The sequence below is a fragment of the Furipterus horrens genome, unplaced genomic scaffold, assembly GCF_987537825.1.
Source record: "Furipterus horrens unplaced genomic scaffold, mFurHor1.1.pri manual_scaffold_7, whole genome shotgun sequence".
Taxonomy (NCBI): domain Eukaryota; kingdom Metazoa; phylum Chordata; class Mammalia; order Chiroptera; family Furipteridae; genus Furipterus; species Furipterus horrens.
Window position 1 is genome coordinate 125,102,882 of NW_028327177.1, and position 24,421 is coordinate 125,127,302.

Below are 24,421 nucleotides of genomic sequence, written 5' to 3' on the forward strand. Positions count from 1 at the left end.
ACCTAACTTAAAAAAAATATTGAGTTAACCACAGCCTTTTCTATCACAAGAGCCACAGCCAGCGCAGCTCCTAGCAGAAGCATGGGCTCGGCACAGAGGGGGTCCTAGGGACCACCCTGTTTCTTCGGAAGAGTTTCCAGGCTTGCGGTGTTAGGTGGCACTTCACCTCTGCTGGGCAACTGAGTACTATGAGCAGCCTTTTTGCTGTAAACTTACTGGAGCTACAGAATTTAACTTGTATGATAATTTATGTAATTTGGAGTTAACATACATGATCCCTCAGAAGGACATGATGCATCCTCTCCTTGAAATGGTATTTTGTGAGAACTGTATTTCTGGAAGAAGGCTGAGGGCTTGCTGGGGTCCCTGAAATGACACCACACAGGTGTCATCCAGTCAACTGACACAAGGCTAGTTCAGCAACTGGTGAAACAACCAAATAGGACAGTGTGACAAGCTCTCCTTATATTTTTTTCATCCTTACCTGAGGATATAATTATAGATTTTAGAGAGAGAGGAAAGGAGAGAGGGGAAGAGAGAGAAAAACATTGTTCGGTTGCCTCCCCTATGCACCCTGACCAGGGATCGAACCCGCAACCTTTTGGTGTATGGGACGATGCTCCAAGATAGCTACCCAGCCAGGGCTACACTATCCTTTTAATGCTAAACTCTAACTCTTGAAGTTAAATAGGAGTAAATAGCTTGATGAAGGAAACAGGTTGATATATTGAAAGAACTGATAAGGCTGCCAAGTCATCAGGGTTGTTATAAGATGCTAATATGAAGATTTTTTTTTAAATGCTGAAAGGGGAATTATAGGGCCTGTCTAGATCTGAGTTTCCCAGAAGTAGCCCCCACATGATCTTACAACAGGGACTCAAGTAATTATTTGGGAGGTAAAGGGAGTACAGAAAAAAGACAATGAGGAGAGGGCAGCTAGTAATGGGGAAGTTCCATCAAGCCTGTCATCAACGCGGGAGCCTAATCCCATGGGAAGCCTCTTGGAGCCAACGTAAAAGACATATCCCAGAGGGGCAAGAGCTCTAAAATATTTGCAGACCAGCTTTCCTCAAACACTGATGGAGGGTGGCTGTGGGGTGGAGAAATGCAAATATTCCCGCATAGCAACAAAGTCTGGAGGCAAAGAAATACAGAGGCTGGCCCAGGTGCGCTGAAGTGGTAAAGGCAAGAGGGTGTGGGCAGGGCACCCAACGTGCTGGCTAGAGGGGCTCCTGGAGCCAGCCAATTGCTCACCACGATCTTAGTGCATTCAGAGAGAATAAGTAGGGGCTTACTGTTGTGTGTCTACAATGGTATTGTCTCTTGGGCATTTTTAAGATGCTGAAGGAGCAGTCCAAGTCTATACTATTTGTTTACTTGCTGTATAAGTAGCAATTATCTTTTAAACACAAAGAACTATTACTTCCTCCTTCAAAAACACCAAGGTAGGTACTAGTAACAGATTCATGAAGCAAATTAAGTGTTTCATAGACAATCTAAGGCTATGGAAAAGAAAGACGTTACCTATATGACTCATAAAGAAAAAGAGGCCCTGGCTGGTGTGGCTTAGTGGATTGAGTGCTGACCTAAGGACCTGTGGGTTCGATTCCCAGTCAGGGCACATGCCTGGGTTGTGGGCCACGTCCCCGGTTGGGGGCATACAAGAGGCAATCAATCAATGATTCTCTCACACATCCATGTTTTTCCTCCCTCCTTTCCCCTCTCTCTAAAAATAAATAAAATTTAAAAATAAATAAAACAAAAAATAAATAAATAAAACCTTTTAAAAAAAGGAAAAGAAAAAGAGGACCCCAGATGAACTGACCAATCATCCCACATGAGGAGTTAAGGCACGACCTACACAGGTAACACAATCTGGCTACTAGCAAGATAAAAAAATTGAATCTACTTTACAACCTAACAACTACAGGAGAGCTTTACTATCTTTAGTATCAATGCATAGGATGATTTTATAATTACAGCTTTAAAATGGGGTCTTAAAATCATTTTAATAATTACCTCACATGGATAGAAAACAAGAGGGACTCTCTATACACATTTATGCTTTATAACTATTTTCTAGTGAAGTCCTAATGCAACTAGTTTTGAATTATATTAAATTTCCTTTAATGTTAACTGCCACTACATGGTTTATGCAATGCTTATAAAAATCAAATATAAGTACATACCCTTTTTAGCAGCTACTGTTTTACTTGGAACTTTATCTGTTTGTTTCAGACCAAATGATGGTGAGAAAACAGAAGCAGTATCTTCTTCATTACTGTCAAATTTAGCTGAATCTAAAATACAAAGCTTTTTTTCAGTAAAGAGATTCTGTAAGAACCACTTAATAGTTAAAACTTTGATTCTTTTTACTAATGACTTCTCTTTAGCTAGATAATTGACCTTATAAATTTCTATTTTGTGATCCTATAATCCACAATATACAAACAGCTGAAAATAAAAAATATAACTGTCATATTTCAAAAAAGTTAACTCTGTTGTATAACAGTATAGAAATGCATAGAGTAATGAATTTTTAATAGTCCCAAATGCTAACCATTTAAAAGTTAACTGACCAATTAAAAAATACATATTGATGATTTATTTTAAAATAAGATGTGAAAAAGCTCTCAATGTGATTATTTTAGTATCTACATATCTAACACTGTTAACCATTTCAGGAATATAAATAATAATGGTCAAATCTAAAAAAGTAAGCATTCTTTTTAAATCAATATTAAATCACTGAAGATTTACTTAAAAGGGTCCTGGCTAGTCTGGCTCAGTGGATTAAGCATAGGCCTATGAACCAAAGGGTCAGAGGTTTGATTCCCAGTCAGGGCACATGCTTTGGTTGTGGGCCAGGTCCCAGGCTGGGGGCATGTGAGAGGCAACCACACATTGATGTTTATCTTCCTCTCTTTCTCCGTCCCTTCCCCTCTCTCTAAAAATAAATAAATAAAATCTTTTTTATTTTAAAAGGCGTGCAGGCTTACTTTCAGTTTACTTTCACATTCAAATTAATCAATTCTTCCTTCCATTCCTCCCTCTCTGACACCAAAACAGGGACTCTTATTCTTAAAATGGCTACTTTTATATAACTATTTTGACATGCTGTCGAAATGCATATCTACCTATACATATAAGAGCATGTACCAGATCTATGTATGTTTGTGTGTGTGTGAAAAATTTCAAGACAGTGAGGAGTCAGTCAATTGTTTTGACCTTAAAAATTCCACACACAAAAACACAGGGAATAAAAAATATACACCCTGATTAAATTTGTTTCTATGAAAGCTTTAGTCTTTAAGCCACTAGGATTTAGTAAAATAAATCTGCATTTTGCTATCCATGTAACTTTAAAAAACAAAAAGTCATACATACATTCATGTTGCCATGAAAATGAGATTTCAATCTTCCGAAATTTCTATATATTTTTCGCTCATTAATACACTGCCCCCACATCCACATTCCTTACACACGTACAGGTTAGTTAGCATGTGCCTACCCACCTAAGTGCTTCCACAATGCCTATTTTAACAAAGCAGTTGGGAATAACATCAGGAAAAGTAAATAATCTTTATTACATTGAGGAAAATGTAAAAAGAAGTTATCTAGTCATAAAAACATCCTGTAGGTAAATCATGACCTCATTGATTTATCTACTGCTTTTTTCTCCACTAACTCATAGTAATAATATAACTAACCAACCAAAAGACTAAGTGAGCATACCATCTTCCGACTTCTGAGAGTATGAAGGAAATGAGAAGAGATTCCCAAAATCCTGACTTTTTTTGTCATGTGAAGATTTTCTATTGGAAAGAAAAATTAAACACCATGATATAATTTAAATATCTGTCTTCAACCTTGATAAATTATATACAATATATACTGCAGGATTATAATCACAAAACAAAATTTTGTTTTCATTTGTTTCCCTCCGTTAAAGACATGGTACCCAAACCATTTTCCTCTCTAACATGCCCAAATGTACACGCACACACACAGACACCAGACAAACCAATGATTTAATGTAGAGAATGGGAGCTGAGCAAAGGTTCAGTTACTCAAAATATCACTAAATTAAATTTTATGGTTGATAGAACCATTCCAGAATTTAACGTTAGTAAATTATTGGCAAAAATCCAAGGAAAAAGTCAGAATCTCCATCAGAGTAGGCAATAATCCTATTTTTGATCCTAGACTGCATGTGGTAAAATACTTTTTTATAACAGGTGGCAAAATATTTTCTTAAGAAATCTTAAATAGTTCACACACTTCACATCCTACATGTTAGTGTTCACACTCATCAGAGGCAAGAAAAATCCATCAGAGCCAAAGCTAGGGAAGAATACTAAATTCTCATTTCTAAGGAGCTCTTAAATTTTCTCTAAACCAGGGGTTGTCAAACTCTGTCCCACAGGCCTGCTGCCTATTTTTGTACATAAAGTTTTAGTGAAACACAGCCACACTAGTTCTTTTACAATTGTTTATGGCTTTCTCATGGCCTGCAAAGCCTAAAATATTTATCATCAAGCCCTTTATGGAAAAAATGTTGCCAACCCATGTTCTAAACTACAGCAACCACCATGTAAACAGCTGCAATATTAATAAATATATTGGTTTGTGTGGAGGGCCTTACCGAAAATATAACAATTTCTTAGAGAGAGACTAATCAACTAACTGCACCATACAACTGAATAGCTGTTGCTTCATTACTTACTCTGGAGTAGCTTTTGATTTGCCTGGTGAAAATGTATATTCATCTTTATCTAGGCCATCTGAAGGAACAAATTCATCATCCCCATCATTAGTTATGGGAGATGCTTTGACTTTCAATTCCTCTAAATCATTATTGTCATCATCATCATCATCAGCATCATCATCCTCTTCTTCTGAGAAATCAAATGTGTATTTAGGCCTCTCAGCTAGGAGAAAAGTAAAAGAATGTTAAAATCAAATCCAGCTTTATCAACATGGAATATTATGAGGAATAATGTATTTGAAAAATATTCCAGCTATCTCTGAAAACACTTAAGAAAAAAAAAAAAAAGACAAGCATTTAGAGAATGAAAGCCAACAACTCTGGCCTCAGTTATTTTGAGTGTTAACACCTATCTTGTACTTCCCAGGAGGCTATGGGGTAATACTGCTTATGTTAGGAAAGCACAAACTGATCAGATTAATTATTTGCATGTTGCTCGCTATACTTAAATATTACCTCAAAACAGGAAAATAGTCATGACCACTGTTAAAGTGACTACAAATATAAGATTTCCCATATCTGCAATTACAAAAGACAAATTTTATAGGTCTTTAGAAAGTGCTAATCTTTCTCTTAACCTTTTGCATAAGAATTATCTACTATTCATAATAGTTCTACTACAAAATAACAGATAGTACTTTTTCAGATGAATAAGAAAAAGGAGAGGTAAGACTTCAATATATTAGCAAGATAGTAATTTAATATAATGTATAAAAAAGGTACCAACTATGGGGAAAGGTACATTGATATTAATACAAATAAATTTGATTATAATTTTTAGGATCTGCTATGAAATAAAAACTTTAAAATCAGATGGATGCTATGTAAGTTTTTACTTCATTCTAGATGTATGGAAAAAGCATACATATAGTTTTGAAGCCTTTAATTTTTATGTAAAGTTACATATTTTAAAAATTCACATATATTATACTACCTATGCACATTAGGAAAAGAAATTCAATCACTCTGTGATTAGAGAACAAAGAACTTAAGGCCTGACATATAATTTGAAAAGTATCTCCCAGAGGTAAAACAACCATAATAACATATCATTTAGTTTAAGTAAATCAGGACTTAACATTGAGAAGAGTATAAAATAGGACATTTGTCGGTTTTTAATTATTTGAAGACTTCAAGATAATAAATATTCAGACAGGATCAAATCACATGTTTAACAGTAATATAAATAATAAAATGGGATTATGCAGCCTAAGTCTATCACTGCAGTTATCTAAATAATGCTATGTGCATGGAATCACACTTCTGAAGTATGGGGGAATTTCACAGATACAAGGGGTAGAAAACTAAACAAAAACAAAACTGTGAAGTACTTCTATTGGCCCCTCACTCACAGTATACGACCAAAATATATTTTTTACCCCAAATCTTCAAACTATGGAAGGAATATAACCCAAACTTTGTAATAAACATCAGTAAGAAAATGATTTGAGTTTGAGTGATGGGCACACAATGCAATATACAAATCATGTATCACAGAAATGTACACTTGAAACCTTATTAACCAATGTCACCCCAATAAATTTAATTTAAAAATTAAAAAAGAAAACATGATTCATTTTAGGGACATTTGTTTTATGTCCAACTTTGTTAGAAAAGATCATTATATAAAGCAATTTTTGTCTTTGTGAACTGTAACTTCTGAAATACTTATGGTTTAGTACTTTAGTAACATTGGTAATACCAATAATACTAACTTATATAAGTAATACTAACAGTCAAACTACAATATACAATAAAATATAAAATGTATCACAATACCAGCCGCTCTCCTAAGTAAAGAATCCCTTGGAATAACCACAGGCTCTGTTTCTTCCAAGTCACTTTCTGACTTGGATTCATCATCTGACCAAGGATTCCGTTTCTTCATTTTCTTCGTACTAGGTTTGCCAGATGATGTAGGTGTTTTTCTTTTTCTCACTCTGGTACCTAAAACCAAAGAACAACAATAAAATATGTGTTAATACTTCCACAAATGTCATTAGCAAAAATGAAACTGCTATAATGAAAAGTTCATTATAAAATAACAAGTGCTCATGAACACTGCAGACATTGAACTATTAGAAAAAACACAAGAGAATCTAGTAATACTCTGAATGTATAGATTTTCACATGCAAAAACTTTGGAACAAATCCTCACCAGGCTCCTTTTTCTCTCTTTTGGGTTTGGGACCTTTATTTATGGGCACTGACTGGATCAATGCTTCTTCTCCTGTACCTTCTACTGGTGTCCCACTGAATTCTTCATCAAATTCAACTTTTACTGCTGTGGTATCAAGATCACCCTACACATTAAAAAGAAAAGCAAACCATGAGTAATAATAAAAGTTAAATTAACACTATGTATTTTAGAGATACATTCCCAGCCAATAGATTGCTTCTTCATATTAGATGAGTAAAAACTAATGAAATGTACTTCTATTGAGATATTAACGGAGGGCTTTGATTAGGCCATATTTTACTTTAGTTGTAGCAAATGGTATTGCTTACCACTGTAATCTGGTACCCACCATGAGATAACAGCTACTTAAAAGCAACCGTAAAAAATAAGAAGGCCACTTTTGATTATCAACAGGACTTTCAGACCAACAGCTAAGTTGACCAAAAGGTACCTGTAAACTAAGTTGGTATAGCTCTGGTCTCTATATATTAGAAAAAAATCTTCAGATTATTAATGAAAAATAAGCAACACAAGTCACGCGCTGCTAGGCATTACAAAACAAAGTCCTCCCACTCTAAGATTATTGAGAGAGAAAAAGAGAGAGAGAACAAGCCATTACAATACAACTAACAAATACAGAGAGAGGTCTAATAGCGGCCCATGGGGAGAAGTGAGCAACTCTGCCTAGGGTAGGTCAGGGAAAACTCCACAAAGAGACCTTTCTGATTGGGTTTTAGAGTAATCACATTTGCCAGGTGAGGAGAAGGAAGGAAGAGCCTCCCAGGCAAAAGACACAGTGGCATGAATCACCAGATTGTCTAGAGAACTGCAGAGCCTGCTGGTATTCAAGGCAAGGTGAGAGGAAAGATTACTCATACAGAAACACAGGGAGGCATGCGGAAGCTAAAACAGTGTATACAGGAATCTGAGTGTAGTCAGTGGGGAGTCACTATAAGCTTTTAAGCATTTATATAAGCAATTTACTGTACTTTTTGGAAATATCGCTCTGGCGGTAAGAGACAAGACTGAGAGGAGTGAGTGGAGAAAGGGAGAAGTCATGATTAGATGACTAGATACAGGAAGACTAGTTAAGAGGACCAACCACTTTAAATTATCTCAGAGAAAATGTGGAATCCCCTAAGACAGTGACAGTGGGAACTAAGATAAGGAGGTGGATTTTGGAACTGCTCCATAGGCAGTCAACATGGTTTAGCTCCTGATTAAATTAGAAAATTCCCGGGTTTTTGTGCTCGCTTTGGCAGCACATATACTAAAATTGAAATGCTACAGAGAAGATTAGCATGGCCCCTGCGCAAGGATGACACACAAATTCATGAAGAAAATTCCCACCAGGTTAGGGCCAGTAACTGAGATAAGGCACAGAGGTGGAAAAAGTAGCTTTGAAATCAGAATAATGAGTCGTTTCAAAAATGCTGAGTTTGAGCAGCTTTGGGCACTCAAATGGCTGAAGAAGCCTGGCACTGCTTCCAGCGCAGGCCTATCAGACTAAAATATTAGCTTCGGGGTTTAACAGACTGAGAAAAACTAAACAGGACCAAAGTTTATGTGCCTTCTTCAGCAGTATCTTTGTGGTAGTCATCTTAGTTTTCGTAACCTGAGGCATATGTTTCAGAGAACAGGGACATCTGTCTGGTCCAATGACCTTGGTGATGACAATAGTCATAATTGAAAACTGCTTATGGCAAGCTTAATCCAACACTGTAAACAGATTTTTGTTCTTGTGTTATTTTCAGTTCTTGAAGCTATGTAGCAGTTGTACTACAAATATTTAAATAGCTGTTTCTGATGTCATACTCTGGCCTTTCCCCACCTTAATACTATTACCCAGATATTTTAAAAATTAAATAAAAGATTCCTTTCCTTTCTAACAGAACGCTGCCTCCAGAGCTTTGGTCTGTTGACAGCAAATGGTAGGACCCCTACTGGTAGGGTTCAGTAACAGCATGGCACACAGATTTAAGTCATTGTGTGAGTGGGAAAAGCTCTGGGCATAGATGATGCTACTCAAGGGAACAACTGGCTGTGTGAGGTGAAAAGAACAGTACTGAGAACTGAACCTGACAAACACAGCTGAGGAGGAGAGAAGACACTTCTCCTATGGAGAAAGCAAGTGCATGGTTAAGTGAATGCGTGTGTGGTGGGGAGCCCGGTAAGAGGGAAGCAGCAGAGACCTCTGTTCATTAGAACTGCAGAAGAGAATGAGTTCTCTGATACCACAATGCTCCTATGCTTCAAATATTAGCTCTGTACAGAGAACTCTCCAATCTCTCACTCCAGCTCCTTAGTCTCATTTCCCAAGTTCTGTTGGACATATTTGCCTATCCCTTGGGCTCTAAAATCAACACGCCCAGTAGAATTAGTCTTTCTCAGAACATCATGTTTCCTATTTCCTCAGCTCTGAACAGTATTCTCAATGTTTCCTCCTTCTGGCTAACTCTTGCTCATCTGCTGGAGGGCAGGTAAGTCTCACACTTTTAAATCCTCGATAGCACCGATCAATGTCAATGACACAGGATGTCCTTGATGATTTTTTAACTAATAGTAAAAACCGACAGTAAAACATGATAGCCTAATTTAACAGCCAAATAGACCCTTTTCTGCTATAAGACTTTCCTAATTGCTCATATACAGTATTCAAGTTTATATATTAAAACTGATATACATTTTTTGTTGTTCCATGATTTTAATTTAAAATGCTACCTCTCATTTTAAAAATGGAATAAAGTAGGTAGCTAACATGTAGGTCCTTGGCTAACATTTTCCTTCTGTGGATCAACTGCTCTCACAGGACTAATGATTTCCTAACACAGATGATTGTATTAGAAACAAAATACAGCATTATTTAAGCACACAGTAAAATTAAAATACATATATACATAATTATGAAGGTGGAGGCTGCCAATGAGCTATATCGTACCTTTTTCTTCTTCAGCAACTTTTTGCTAGCATCTGCCTTCATAGCAGTAATTTCAGGAACTATTCTCCTCCCATAAGGTGAGGGCATTGTCTCTTCCAATTGAAGTTTCTTCACCTTAGGTTTGCCAACTTTACCTTTTATTGCTTTTCCAGCCATTCCAGCCATTATATCTTCTCGTTCTTGCGCTTCCACTTTCTGAAATATGATTATAAAGGAAGCAGGGCAAGAACAGGTACACAAACAACTCATTAGAAAAGACAACCCCTAATGTGTAAGAAATTAAAACTCATTTTATTCACTCAATAAGGAATAAAGCTTTCCTTTTAAGCAACTTAAAATAATGGGAAAACAATCATTCTAAGTAGAAGACTGCGTTGCTGTCCCAGTGCTGTCTGTCTAAGTAGCTTCTCGTTTATAACACAAGAGCACGGTGAATGAACGACGTAAACGCTTCCTTCCTATTCTAGAGTCCTGCACGGCATCATGGAGTCAGGATTTCTGATGATGTGGTATCACCAGAATCCTAGTAAATCATATAAAAAGGTAGTTCTGTTAAGTATGAAGCTATTCTTTACTACTGCTTTAGCCATAGCAGATAATATGAAAATTTTTTTTCATAAACGAAGTCAGAAAGTATGAAAATTAAAAGGGCCATATAGTCAGATTAACTAAGGAGGGTCTATATAATAATATTTAAATGAGGATATAATTATAATTAATGTTTAAAATCCTTTATTTTACAAAATTATTCCTTCAAATAATTAGCAAGCTTTGAAAGGTACTAGGAAAAATGCCATCTTAATCTCCTGAAAAGTTATTTAAGAAACCCTTATAGCATGACATCTTAACAGAAAAAAAACGTAAGCTTTGAAATCAGGCAGATCTGGATTTCAATCTTATCCCTATTACTTATTAGTTATAAATCCTTGGGAAACAACATTTATAATTCATAAAAAACCTACTATACCACAGGCATTAAAAATCATGTGATCCCCATTTTATGGATGAGGAAACAGATAAGTAATTGCTCTTAACCATAATGATATAATTCCTCTGTAAGTCAGTTTCTTAACTTCTCTAAACTTCAGGATCTTCAGCCATATAACAGGTTAATAATAGTTTCTCTCATTTGTGGGGTAGGGAGGGAGAGTCACTCCTGGGATAATAAAGCATGCAGTGCCAACATACAATAAAGATTCAATTAATTGTACCATTAGACTTTAAATGGCATAGATTAACATGAAATTTAAGTCTAAAACTTTCTAATGTAAAAAAATATCCAGAATAAATAAGTTGTTTGGACCTACTTTGCTAATTATCAAATAATAAAATAAGGTGGCAAATTAAAAGTGAAACAGTAGATTATTCACTGGTATTATTTTCACTGGTACCTTTTCAATCATAAGGAAATTTATCGGCATAACCGCAAAAAGCTTTCTATGTCTCATGTTAATGGTCAGTGATCAAATTTAAAACAATATTAGAATATCATTAATATAATCAGGAACAATATTTTCCCTTTGAACATGTGAGTGTTTCATATTTAATGGATACTGAGTTTTAAACGTATAAGTCAGCAGATTAAAAAGGTCTCAAATTTTTAAAAACCTAATTCATTTTCAATAAAAGCAAAGCATAAATCAAGGCATACTTATATTTGTGACAGTTGAAAGATCATTAAGAGAACCCACTAAAATATGCCAGAAATATTTTTGGCAACTAACATACCACACTCATTCATAGGATTGCTAATTCTGACTTAAGTTATGAAAATAAAATAATACTAGAGCATGTAGACAATAAATTAACAAAACAACTAAAAAAGTAAAAGAGAAAGGAAAAACAAAAGTAATATCATATGAGTAACAATAGTAATTAACCTTATGCTATTCAAAATCAGATGATCATATTGCTACATCAATTTAGTTCTAAAATGTTAAGAGTTAACTGCTTAAAAACAAACTGGCCCATTTTAGAAAATGTTTACATTTTGTATCTTTCTCTATATATTTTTTAATTTTTAAATTAGAATTCTACCTGGAGAAAAATAAGTTATATCAAAAAATATTAAAATTTTTATGTTATAAGCTCAAAGAAACTATTATTCTACTTTCTAAAAATCAAAGTACCTACACTATATCATAGATACACACACACACCATATATGTATGTAGTTTTGGGGGGGGGGACATTAAACTGAATCATCAGTAAGATAATCTGAAGTCAGTGAAGACATTTTAACTTATGGGAAGTATTAGTATTTAATTTATGCTAATTTTCAACCCCATAGCTTTATATATTCATCTATACCAGATATAACTTTCTTTTTAACTTCATTAATTAACTTCATTAATTCTAATGCAGCTTATACACACATTAACCTCACAGAGTTAAAGGAAACTGAGATAATTTAATTGAAAAGAATTTTCATTCTTGATTCATAAACATTACTCTTCTAAATATGTCTTAATGAAGACTTAACCTACATCCAGTTCTTCAACAAATGCTGCTAAATCTTCTTTCCAAAGATCTGAAGGAGATTTTCTTTTAAGATCATTGACCTCTCGTCCCTATGATAAAAAAGTAGCATGATTTAAACATCCAATAATTTAAAAATGTATAAAGGGTAAATCGAAGTACTTATTTTGAAAAAAGAAAAAGATATGGATAACACTGAAATAGTTTCAAATTATTTAACCCATGAAAATTCATACTTTTGAATCTCTCTGTTTAATCAGTTCTTCAACTTTTTCTTTAGTAAGACACCACAGAGACATATTTAAAATATAATTAAAGTCAGGGCCTGAAGGAGTTCCTGAATCAGAGGAACTATCATCATGCTGGTTTTGTGTTTCTTCCTCTTCTGCTGCCTGTAAAAAATAATAAACTTTATATTAAAGTCCTGTATAGCATCAAATCATTGTTGAATTTTATTGAATACTGATTTAAAAATTCCACTAATGCTATACTATACTCTTAATGTTATATCTTTGGCAGAGTTATTTTAGGTTATCTGCAAGATTACCTAAAAAATATATTTCCTATAAAAAGTTTAAATTTTCTAAAAAGGTATAATAAAGTCTTCAAAAGGAGTGATATATTCAGTCCCTATTTATCTAGAATGTGATTAAAAATTAACTGCTCTGCCTAGGCACTAAAAGTCAGAAAATGAGAAGACACCACATATAAAATTAATAGAGTGGAACTAACATCTTATCACTGCATTTTATCAGATTTTTATATTAGTGAGTGAATGAGCAATTTGAAACCCAAAATAAATATCACTTATGAAAAATTTCCTAGTTAGACTAAATATGCTAAGGTATAGTCACTCTCTAAGGATGAATTCTTAATAAAAATTCTCTAAAGCAAGACTAGTCATGTAAGGGCTAAGAGAAAGTTCACCTAAGAATTTAAGAACTGGTGAGTAAGCATATGAATTATGAGAACTATTCTAAAATTTGATTCATAAGGTCTTTTTCATAGGATTAGAATAAAAAATCCTCATGCTAATATATAATTTCAAAATCCAATGAATTTAACGGAAATGGTAGGTGACATCACCTTTAAATGTTTTAAATAACAACAGCCATTACATTTAATTGCATCTAAATTGTTTAAGGCACTCAGATAATTTTAAACAACTGTGTTAATCATGATACTCCATAAACAAAAAGTTCACTTTATTGTTAATCAAAAAAGAAAAAATTTTACAATTTAATTTAAAATGTTCAGTAAAATTATGTATATATACAAACTCAAGTTTAAGTAAGTATACTTTAGAAGCAAAGGGATAAAAATAAAAATTGCAAAGCAAGGTGTCTTATTATATAAACAAAACTATAAATTCAATTAAGCAGCAGTAGCCAAATAAGGGATGCTGCTGTTCAGCTGATCAATGATTAATATGTGCCTAGATAGCTTGTGATAATTTATAAAATATTTTAGAATTTAAAAAATGTTTAAGTTTTTTAAATATTCATCATGGAAAAATGTGTTGCTATGGCATAATTAGGCTGTTGAAGTACTATTAAAATATTATTAGAGTGTCATAAAATCCTGTTTAGACCCACAGTTTAGAAGTCTATTTGTTCTAGGTTTTGATGACACCCAGAATCTTGTTTGTTGGTGAGCACTCTTAAGAATATGTATATCTATATTATTAACAGAAGGTCACTAAGGATATTTTCAGAAATAAAGAAATAAACTTTTCAAGTTCCAATGACCAAATTCTATTATGTTTTTGAAAAAAACTATAATCTTCTAATTATCCATTTTATAATTATTGCTTCACCAACTCTACACAATAGGATATGCTTGTAAGGGCAGCTCCTTTTGTTACCTGAACCCCCCAAATGAACCCATGACCAAGAGATTAAAGAAATTTTGATGGTGACAATGAAATTATTAAAACCAACCATTCAGTTTTACCCAGGAAGTCTATTTCCACCAGAAGGGCAATCTCAAACTTTAAACAGATGTATTTTAAAACTAAGCATTAAGTTTATTATCTCACTAGTTAATTTTTTTAAGATATAGTTTAAACCAACAGTGATACAGAAGGGCAAGTAGTTTATAAACTGTAATTTGGGCTTTAAGAATGCAATAAAACACATTAAAAGGAAAGCAAAGTGCTTGGATCATCTTAATTCTGATCACTCCCAATCTCATCCTACCCCTTTCTCCTCAAATGATGGATAAGCTTATTATCTTAATACATAACTGCAAAATATAAAATTTATTCCAATTTTACTCACTCTAATATATTGCATTCTATTGTCTGTTCAAAATAGAAAAAAAGCTATAATAGTGTAAATGAAAGCAGCATTTCAATGTAGTTTGATGAAAAGTCTGAAAAACATTATGGTTGAGAACTCATAAATGTAGGGAAGTTTAAAGCTTCGGTTCATTATTTCACATAATCATAGCTGAACTTAAAGATGCTAACATTATCAGTATCCTATGTACACAATATTCTAAGTAAGAATTAAAAATTAACCATCTCCAATTTTCTTCCTTTTGTACATTTGTGTTCTCAATCACAATGCTATACTTTTTAATTTTTTTTCTTAATTATTTACGACAGCAAGAAACTAATTCTTGAGGGGAATCTCAAAGTTTCAATACTCCATTCAATGAATTAATATCAGTACTTGATGATCTGAAATGGATAATTTAATTTAAACATCAGACTTTTAGTCTGAAGTTCCAGGGTTTAAATCTCCAGCCAAAGATCTAAGCACAGGACAGAACATAGATGGTGCTCGATCAGTACGATAATATTGAACATTTTGTCTCTACTCTTCCCAGAAAAAACTGAAACCAGATCAAGTGAATGGTGACTGGATACCGTGTTGTGCCCAGAGACTGACCAGTGTGAAATGATTTATATGCTACCAGTGTAGTTCCCAGACAGGACACATGCACCTCACAAAAACCACCACCATAACTGACACCCTTTAATGGCAGGCTCAGAAAAAAGGCCAAGGAGACTGAGCTACCTTCTCACACCTGGAGTCATTTCTCCAGGCCCTGGTTGAGTCACACTGGCCAAGTGCTTTGTGGTGGGTATGCACTGCAAATTCCTGCACTGTATCTGTTCTGTGGATAAACAGAAGACTTCAGTCTCCAAACAGACAACTCAGCACCTTAAGCAGTACTAAATGTAAATTTTAGGGGTTGGGTTTTTTGTTTGTTTTGGAAGTTGCTTTTAAAAGCTTCTCTGAATGTCTTGTTCTGCAAATGATTACCTTTTCTTGTGCTTCTTTCCAGGCTTTCACTGGGTCAGATTCATAACCTCTCTGGACTAACATTTGAATCAAATCTTTCTTTGACCTATTCTCTATGTGAGGGAAAAATAAAGTTAGGATCAAGAAAAGAGATTCAATTTGTATTTGTTTATATTCTACTGATAAAAATGTCTTCTATTTAATAAAGACTTTTTCCATTTTAACTAATGTTCAAATTTTAAAAGTTGCATCTTACCTATAGTAATTTTCCCTTGTATCTTCTCTAAAATGAAACGAGCTTGATTGTTAAGCTTTGTAGATTCTGCTCCCAACATCCCTACAAGCCACTCCTTACGTAAACCATAATAACTTAATCGCAAATCAAAGAATTCTTTCAAAATGTCTTGTACAGTTTCATACTTCTTCAGACATCCCATATGATCAAAGAGTACCTAAGCAAAGCACAGTTTTTGAAGATTATATAAACCTGTACTTGTATTTTTAACTTATGTGACACCCACAGTATTTAAAATAACACAATTACATAAACACACACCACCCGTAAAAGTCATTAAACAAAACGAAAACTATTATGCACATTAATGTAAATATTCCTTTGGTGACTTCCAGAAACTGATAAACTCAATTCTCAAAACTGAAAATATTTAATATAGAAATCATTTTGAAAGACAAAAAGAGTTCCTTAAAAAGAGTTCTTATTTAATGTGGCTAGAAAACCACCTAAATTTTTTTAACTAAAAATAAACAGTCTAAGTTTAAAATTGTTAAATTTAAAGTTTTCTCTCCCATATAGTTAATGGATGTGCATTTGCCTCTCTCTTTTTATGTTTTTATAATTGTGCTGTAATTCATGTAAACTTCCATTTTTTTTTGAAAATTTTATTTCTTCTCTATCTTTTTTCTCCTTTTTCTGACAGCTTTTCTTGATGTATTACAGCATTTTTTACAGATGCTGAACTATTGCTGGATTTTCTTATTTTACTCCTCTTTAAATCTAAATGCTAATTGGTAATGGAACAAGGATAATCATACATATTAACTTTCTACCATCCTCCCCAATTATAGATAAACACAAATATACAAGTTTCATACAGCAGATTAGAGTTATGAGGACACCAGTACTCTACAGTTAAAATGCTAATAGATGGGCATAAGACACGTGAAAACCATGCTAATAGATGGGCATAAGGCACGTGAAAACCCTGCAACAATCACTCTCGTCACTTTAGTCAGTGTGAGTATCCTTTGTGTTCAAGCCCAGATGCACAAATGCAGAGTCGGGACTAAGAACAGTGGATAATGGTAAAGAAAAAGAAATGAATGTACCTCTAGATTTTATAGCAAATGTACAGGGGCAGGGGGGATGTGTTCATACTTACTATAGTCATTCACATCATGAAACCACAAAAACCCAACTTATGGCATGCAAGAAAGGATAAATTAATAGTAAATCTAAACAGTTACCATGGAATTACAAGTAAGAGTAGTTTGAAGTTTAAAAACTTTGTGCAATCCAGCAGCTTCTGCTTGTGCTAATTTCTCTTCAGTCATTTTCACCACAAATTTCACAGTTGTATCAGTATGATATTCTTTATAATCAGAAATTAATGCTGGTGTTTTATCTGTTCCATTTAGCATAGGTTCTAAAACCTGTTCTTTGTATACCTATAAAAGATTTAAAAATAAGTAATGCTTCTCATGACACACATGTTCACATACCACAAGTCATGCAATTTTTTAAAATTCTCTGTTCCTACAGGAGAAGAAAAAGGAAATCTCCATCACTATCATCTCCTGCCCAGTCTTCTATAGAAAACAACATATGGGGATCTCAACAGAGAAAGAAGACATACAAGGTAATGGTTCTGATCTGCTCATTCTCCAAAAGGGAAAGGGAAAGGCTAAGCATATAAAGACAATGACATCAATTAGAACTGACACAAGATGACATGCATACCCCTCTAGATTTGTAACAACTGATACCAACTGACATGAATTTGTTGGCCATATTAGAAGGGTTCAAAACTATTTCTTACATATTATTCTACTAATTCCAATATAAACAAAGATAATAATATCTTTAAAAAGCTAGCTTAAGTTTATTTTACATTTAGACAAGTTTAAAAAAGCTTTTAAGTTACCATTTGAATATTCAAAACACAAATTCAATGAATGGGTCAAAATATGGGAGCTTTTTAAACACTATATGTACGTACAGACTTAGGACAAACACAGATGGAATCGTATTCTTATCAGAAAGAACTGCTTAATTCAGTCCCTCTTCACAGATGACCACATACTTGTACTAACCTGCGTCCAAGTCCTAACGGGAAGTTCTGTAATCTCTACTGTGTTTCTATCCACCACAAATATTTCACCACTGACTGCATACTGGTTCTGACCAAGTTCTTGGATTGTTCCTTTAAAGTTTTTGTAGTTTGGAAGCTGCAGATAAAAATAAAAATAACTAAGGCTCTGCTACTGACAGATGAACAAGGCTGAAATTCAATTCCTTATCCTCAATAATCCCTCTCCAAATAATCACACAGTTTTGAATTCACAGCTTCTGTTAATATAATCTGCATATCCCCCTATCTCAAAAACTTAGCATCCTCTTTTTTAGTCTCTCTAGAATATTACTTTTTACCCAGCCTATTGCCTCCAGACTGCTTGGATGTTACTTTGAAAGCCTTCCACATTCCACAGTCATTACCCAATCTAACATCCTACCTGATTTGCCTTCCAGACCACTACTCTTCTTCCACATTTTGTTTGAATATTTTTAATATTCTCATTTTCACTCACTTTATACAGCAGCTGTGACACATATTCAGCTCCCCACACCCCACTGATTTATATAAATCTTACTCATTTTTTCTCAGCTTAATTATAAGTGCTCTCTCCCTCTTCTAAAATTCATATTTGTTATATCAGTAAGAAGTTAAGTGTACAGCATAGGGCATTTCTTCAGACACACTGAGCAACTATATTTTGTCCCTGTAAACTTCATGTCCTGATGTCTTATCTTGATTACAGATAATCTTTTTGAAGACAGAGATCACAGTATTTTTTTATCTCACTACTTAGCACAGTGTCTCAAAGACAAATAGATACACAGACAGATAGATCAGGCACACAAGAAGCATGCATTGATCAAATACATGAACTTAAATACTCTAAAATATATCTGAAAGAATTAAAATAAACACTATAATCTTAAAGTAGCTTGATGACTCTGTTAGAAATATTTTAAGGTAAAATATTTAAGGGGAAAGCAGATTTTTAAATCACATGCATAATTTTTGTTTTCTTTTAAAATACAAAAGTGAAAAACAACTTGGAAATACATTAAAATATTAAGCTTGTTTCTACATGGTGGGTTTATAAAGTATATTTTCCTCTTTGCTTATTCATTTCTTCTACAATGAGCACTACCATTTTTATAATAAAAATAGACCTTTATTTAAGTGTATCATGATAACAAGAATATTTCCAGATGGTTTTAAATCATGTGGAAGAGAAACAGACACTTTTTGGAGAGGTTTTTCTTGAACGGAGTTTGGGAGAAGAATGAAGCACAGTTAATGATGTTAAGGGCAAAAATAAAAAATATGGGATACATCAAAATATATACAATGTGTGTTTAAGCATCCCTATAACTCTAATGTAACTCAGTAGTTTCAGAACAAATCTTAAAGTTACACAGTTTTGTCATGAAAACATTCTTCTCTATAAGAAGATAAATGAAAGCCTGAAAATATAAAGTATTTTTAAATTTCAATATTATCTGCCCATAAACTTCATCTCCAGGCTTTTTCCAAAGTTTATATCTTTTACTATAAGTACATATCAAATGACAGACTAATAAAGCGGTTGTTGTATATAATACATCCTAAAATAAAAAAGGTTCCCATTACTTTTCTAAAATAACTGAACTTTTTAAATTTATACATTATCATTTGTTAAATAAATAATATAAGCAATAAAATATAAATAATTACCATGGGATGAGGATCTAAGCCATCTAGCATTCGTCTGACATTGTTCACAATTTCCCTAGCATCATAGTTGGGTAGTTTACAAGCCCATCCAGTACCAATGCCCTCAGCACCATTTATTAAAACCATGGGAATTATGGGAATATACCACTCAGGCTCTACCCGTTGATTATCATCATAAAGGAATTTGAGCAAGTTGTCATCCACAGCAGGAAAAAGCAGTCTTGCTAAAGAGCTAATGAAAGGAAAAAGAAACATATGGAGAAGTGTCATGGTTTTCAGAAATAAAATGTTATACATAATTAAAAACTACATTTCAAAACATCTTTTTAAAAGGACAGACCTGGAAAACATTATACTAGGTGAAATAAGCCAGCTAGAGACAAACAAATACCATGTGATCTCACTCATACGTGTATCTAATGAACTGATGAACAAAATAAAACCAGAAGCATAAATACATGAAACAAACAGACCGATCTCAGAGAGATGGGGGTGAAGGGCACTGGAAGAGGTTAGTCGAAGAACATATATGCATATATGCATAGGCCATGGGCACAGACAAACAATGTGGTGAAGTTAGCAGGGAGTGGAGGGAGAGCTGCCTCGAGGGAGCAAAGGAGGGAGAAATGGGGGACATCTGTAATAGTGTAAACAAAAAGAAATTATATTTTAATGCATTTTTAAAATTTTGATTACAAGTATTTCACAGTAAAATTGTCCTAGCCATATTACCCAATATAGTTCTCTTCAGGCACAAAGCCAGAATAAAATAACCCAATTTTACTTCCATACTTACCTACCCAAATTCTTAGTATAACTTTTTAAAGAATTTCCTCTTATCCTGACTAAATCAAAAAACCCATCTTCAGCCTAAAAAGTAAAGTTGGGTCAGAAAAAAATCCTTACATTCATTAGGACTGGTTTCACCAATAATTCATAAAAATTATGACCAACAAAGTTCATTCTATTTACTATCAAATAATTTAAAACATTTACCCTCAACGGAATCCACAATAATACCTTTCCATAATTACAATTCTATTAAACATGTAATTAGTTCCAATAAACTTCAAATAGAACTTTATATTATTACATTAGTGAAATGTTACCTCAGCATTGTGAAAATGTAACGAGGGCTTGCAGCATCTTTGCCACCATGAAGCCGAGTTCCAAACTGACCAATAGGCTGAAGCAAGTTAATGTTGTTACTTCCCACAAAGTTCTGAGCCAAATTCACAATAGTCATCATCAATGCTTGCTATAGAAGAGAAACAGAATATAACATTAACATTCCAAATTTTAACTTTCTATATGTATTCCCTAATTTTCATTAAAACCCAAACTCTCAATTCTTTTACATTTTCAAAGACCTTATAAAAGAAAAAATACTTCATTATGCTTAATTATCCTTCTTCATGCCTATAAGCACAGTTCTCAATTGATTCCAGACTTAATGCTTACTTCTCCATGATGATAAGCAGACATCTCAGCAACAGATCCAGCCAACTGGGCAACTTTTACTTCTCGTTTATCATTCCTTTTGAAACAGGTAAATAAAACTTTTCGTTGGCCTGGTTTAAAGCCTATTTTTAAAAAGAACAATCTTCTTTTAAAAATATTACTTAAAATACAGTTGTAATTTTTCTTATTGACAAAAATGTTCTATATATTCAAGGAAGAAAAAAAGATATATTTAGCTTTTGAAAAATAATTGACTAAAAATAATTGATTCTATAACAAAGTGAGAACAAATGAACATGTTTTGATAGCATTTCAATCTATTCCAAAAGTGAAGTACCAATTGAAAGAACACCTTCTGGTCTTAAGGAAGTGCTCAGTGGCACCAAACTTCTTTCATAGGAGATTCCAAACACTCACATATCCAAAATGTCAGTTATGACTAAAGTAGCAACAAAACCATCAATGAGTCTGAAACTATTATTAGAGTATTCGAAATCAGGATAAACTTTATAAATAAGAAATGTATTGTGGTAGTTAAGAATGCAAGGTTCAGAATCTGGATACTGTTCTCAACTAGGCCATTTAACATGTGCCTTTTACAGTTTACTAATAACCAGTAAGTCTCAGTGTCCTCATAGGTTTAAGAAAAATAATTACCTTCCTAACAGGGTGATCATAAGGATTACAGGAGATAATGCAAGCAAAGCACTCTACTTCCTTATCATTCCTCTTGCTCTAGACCAGTGAGCATAGCAATAAACTTTTCAGTATATGCTAGCTATCATCATCACCATCGTGGGCCCATAGTATTGCAGAAACAAGAAAGTGCTAAACAAGGCCCCTTTCCTTGAGAATTTTATAATCTAATTGAGGAAGCAAAATTAACACAAGTAAAATAACAGGCATACAATTATTGGCATAGTAGTTTAGGCATCTGAGACCAATTTAGACTGAAATTGTTAGTGAAGATTTCATAGAAGGGATATAACTGAAAGCTAGAACTTGATGGATGAGTAGAATCATCTGCTATTAGCTGAAAAGCCAAAGAACACAAAGATCAACTGACTTGCTAAAAGTTATAAAATGAAAATTAAAAGGTGCTAGATTGAAGACAAAAATCTGTTCTAATTACCAGGTAGCAGACTCTAAATTTCTTTTGTCAAGTAAAATAAGTTAAATATAAAGTTGTTTTTAAAATTTAGTCTCTGATAAATATTTTAGAACTTAGCAAAATCCCATATTACTATTTATTTTAGGAAGTCTGCAATCAACTTGGGCAAAAGCTTTTAAAATTTGCCTTAAATTTAATTTTCCTGAAAAACTCAAAAAGTGTTTAAAAATATTCCAATTAAGAAATATAAAAGATTTCAGTTATACCAAAGTAGGTCTAAAGCAACTTCAGGATTTTCAAATTTATTATGGGGATCACTTAAAGTACATGAAATTTAAATATACTTAATAATATATAAAAATGAGAAAGATTTTTTAAATGATAGCTACTTACCATCAACAAGAGATGGTATAGATCTTTCATTGTCTGAGTTTGAGAAGAGAATCAATTCCTTGTTGATGAAATCATTGTATGTCAAATGCTTTGTTGCTGTACCGTATAGAAATTGCTAAGAGAAAAGTTATATAGCAATATTATCATTATCACTGTATCAGTTTTAGTCTCTCTCTTTCTTCCCCCAGATCACCACTCTGCATGACTAACCTCTGGTAATCCATGTAACCTACGCTGTCTCCGATCCTCCATAAAGTTTGTTAACCATTCTTTTCTGTCATCAATCTTCTTCTTACTGAATGCCTGAAAGATTCAAGGAAATGATGTCACACATTAAAAAATAAAATAAATTTTGTTATAAAATTAAAATGTACAATGGCAAATACTAGTTAATTTCTGGGAAATTTGTTGTTTCCAATATGCTTTTATCAAAAATACACTTAAACAAAGGTCTTCCAATTAAAGAACTATGAAAACAGGGCATAATCGGGAGGTAGGGAAGAAGGGAGAGGAACACTAAAATTAACGAGTTTGGGTATTAGAATTCAAGACTTACTACAGAAAAGCCAGACTAGGAAGAAAGTATAAAAGGTAGGGGGATGGATATTAGGACAGGTTTTTTAAAAATTAGCTTTATTACCAATGTAATGGCAGCATCATCTTCAGGACCAGCATATCTAAACAAGATGCGGTGCCTTTCCATATCAGCAAAATATTCTTTTGCTTCTTTAGCTGTACTGGTACCCAATCCTGCACAATTTAAAAAATAAAAATGAAAATAAGCCAGACGGAGAAAGATAAATTCTGTATGAACTCACTTGTATGTGGGAACTAAAAAAGTTGAACTCATAGAAAGAGAATAGAATGGTGGCTGCTAAGGGTTGTGGGGAGGGGGAATATGAGAGATGTCTGTCAAAGAGTATAAACTTTCAGTTAAGTTAAGTTCTGGCAACCTAATAAAAAGACGGTGCCTATTGTTAATAATACTATATTGTGTACTTAAAAATTGCTGATAGTAGATATTAAATGTTCTCCCCAGAAAAAAAGGGGGGAGAATAACTATGTGAGGTGATGGATGTGTTAATTAACTTGGTGGTAATCATTTTACAATGTAAACACATACCAAGTCATCATTTTGTATACCTTACATATACAGTTTTATTTGTCAGTTATACCTCAACAAAGCTGGAAAAAATTTTAAGTGAATCACAAACATCAATGGTTGTTTAAAGCCATTAGGTAAAAAGCTAATCAGTCAAGTTGGCAACACTTTTACCAATTGATTAATATTAGTAGACAAAGAAAGACAAACCATGTATTACATGGTTCCTGACATAAGTTATACAACACCACCTATTAAATGTTTTTCCCATATAAATCTAACCCATCTAAGCAAGTCTCCAATGTATAATACCAGTAATCAGAGAACAAAGGGGCAGAGGAGCATGATATATATTTAATGAAATTATAGGGATACTCAGCAAAATCCAGAATATGAGAAATTATACAAGACAAACAATGCAACATTTTCAACAGATAAATTATAAGAAAAATATAAAAAGAAAAACAATATACTAAGATTTAAGAAACTTATCAACCAAATGCAATGTGAGAACCTTGCATGGATCCTGACTCAAAATAAAATAAAACAAAACACTATAAATATTTTAACACAAGCAAGAGAATTTTAACACTGCCTGTATATTTTAGCTTATGAGAAAAGTATAATAATGGTACTATGGACTTTTTAAAGAAATTCTTTAAGTGATACATATTAAAGTATTACAGAAATAATATAATGTCTGTAAATTATTCCAAAC

At 33.3% G+C, this 24,421-nt stretch overlaps 1 protein-coding gene and 1 non-coding gene across 2 annotated transcripts in view; one reads left to right on the forward strand and one right to left on the reverse strand.

Annotated features, from left to right (window-relative positions):
• TOP2B (DNA topoisomerase II beta) overlaps positions 1–24,421 on the reverse strand; it is a 63,923-nt gene that overhangs the window by 4,641 nt on the left and 34,861 nt on the right. Inside the window, exons 16-33 of the mRNA XM_090284397.1 lie at positions 23,242–23,351; positions 22,812–22,904; positions 22,602–22,716; positions 21,098–21,219; positions 20,746–20,894; positions 19,637–19,868; positions 17,946–18,080; positions 17,100–17,300; positions 15,871–16,066; positions 15,636–15,727; positions 12,600–12,755; positions 12,372–12,455; positions 9,886–10,080; positions 6,927–7,071; positions 6,548–6,715; positions 4,727–4,931; positions 3,736–3,815; positions 2,190–2,300 (exon numbers count right to left, since the gene is read on the reverse strand). Of these exons, the coding sequence (XP_090140523.1) occupies positions 2,190–2,300; positions 3,736–3,815; positions 4,727–4,931; positions 6,548–6,715; positions 6,927–7,071; positions 9,886–10,080; positions 12,372–12,455; positions 12,600–12,755; positions 15,636–15,727; positions 15,871–16,066; positions 17,100–17,300; positions 17,946–18,080; positions 19,637–19,868; positions 20,746–20,894; positions 21,098–21,219; positions 22,602–22,716; positions 22,812–22,904; positions 23,242–23,351 (2,589 nt within the window). The remainder of the gene's footprint in view (positions 1–2,189; positions 2,301–3,735; positions 3,816–4,726; positions 4,932–6,547; positions 6,716–6,926; positions 7,072–9,885; positions 10,081–12,371; positions 12,456–12,599; positions 12,756–15,635; positions 15,728–15,870; positions 16,067–17,099; positions 17,301–17,945; positions 18,081–19,636; positions 19,869–20,745; positions 20,895–21,097; positions 21,220–22,601; positions 22,717–22,811; positions 22,905–23,241; positions 23,352–24,421) is intronic.
• LOC150005186 (U6 spliceosomal RNA) lies at positions 8,194–8,303 on the forward strand. Its single transcript, XR_016512472.1, has one exon. It is a non-coding gene; the product is annotated as a U6 spliceosomal RNA (small nuclear RNA).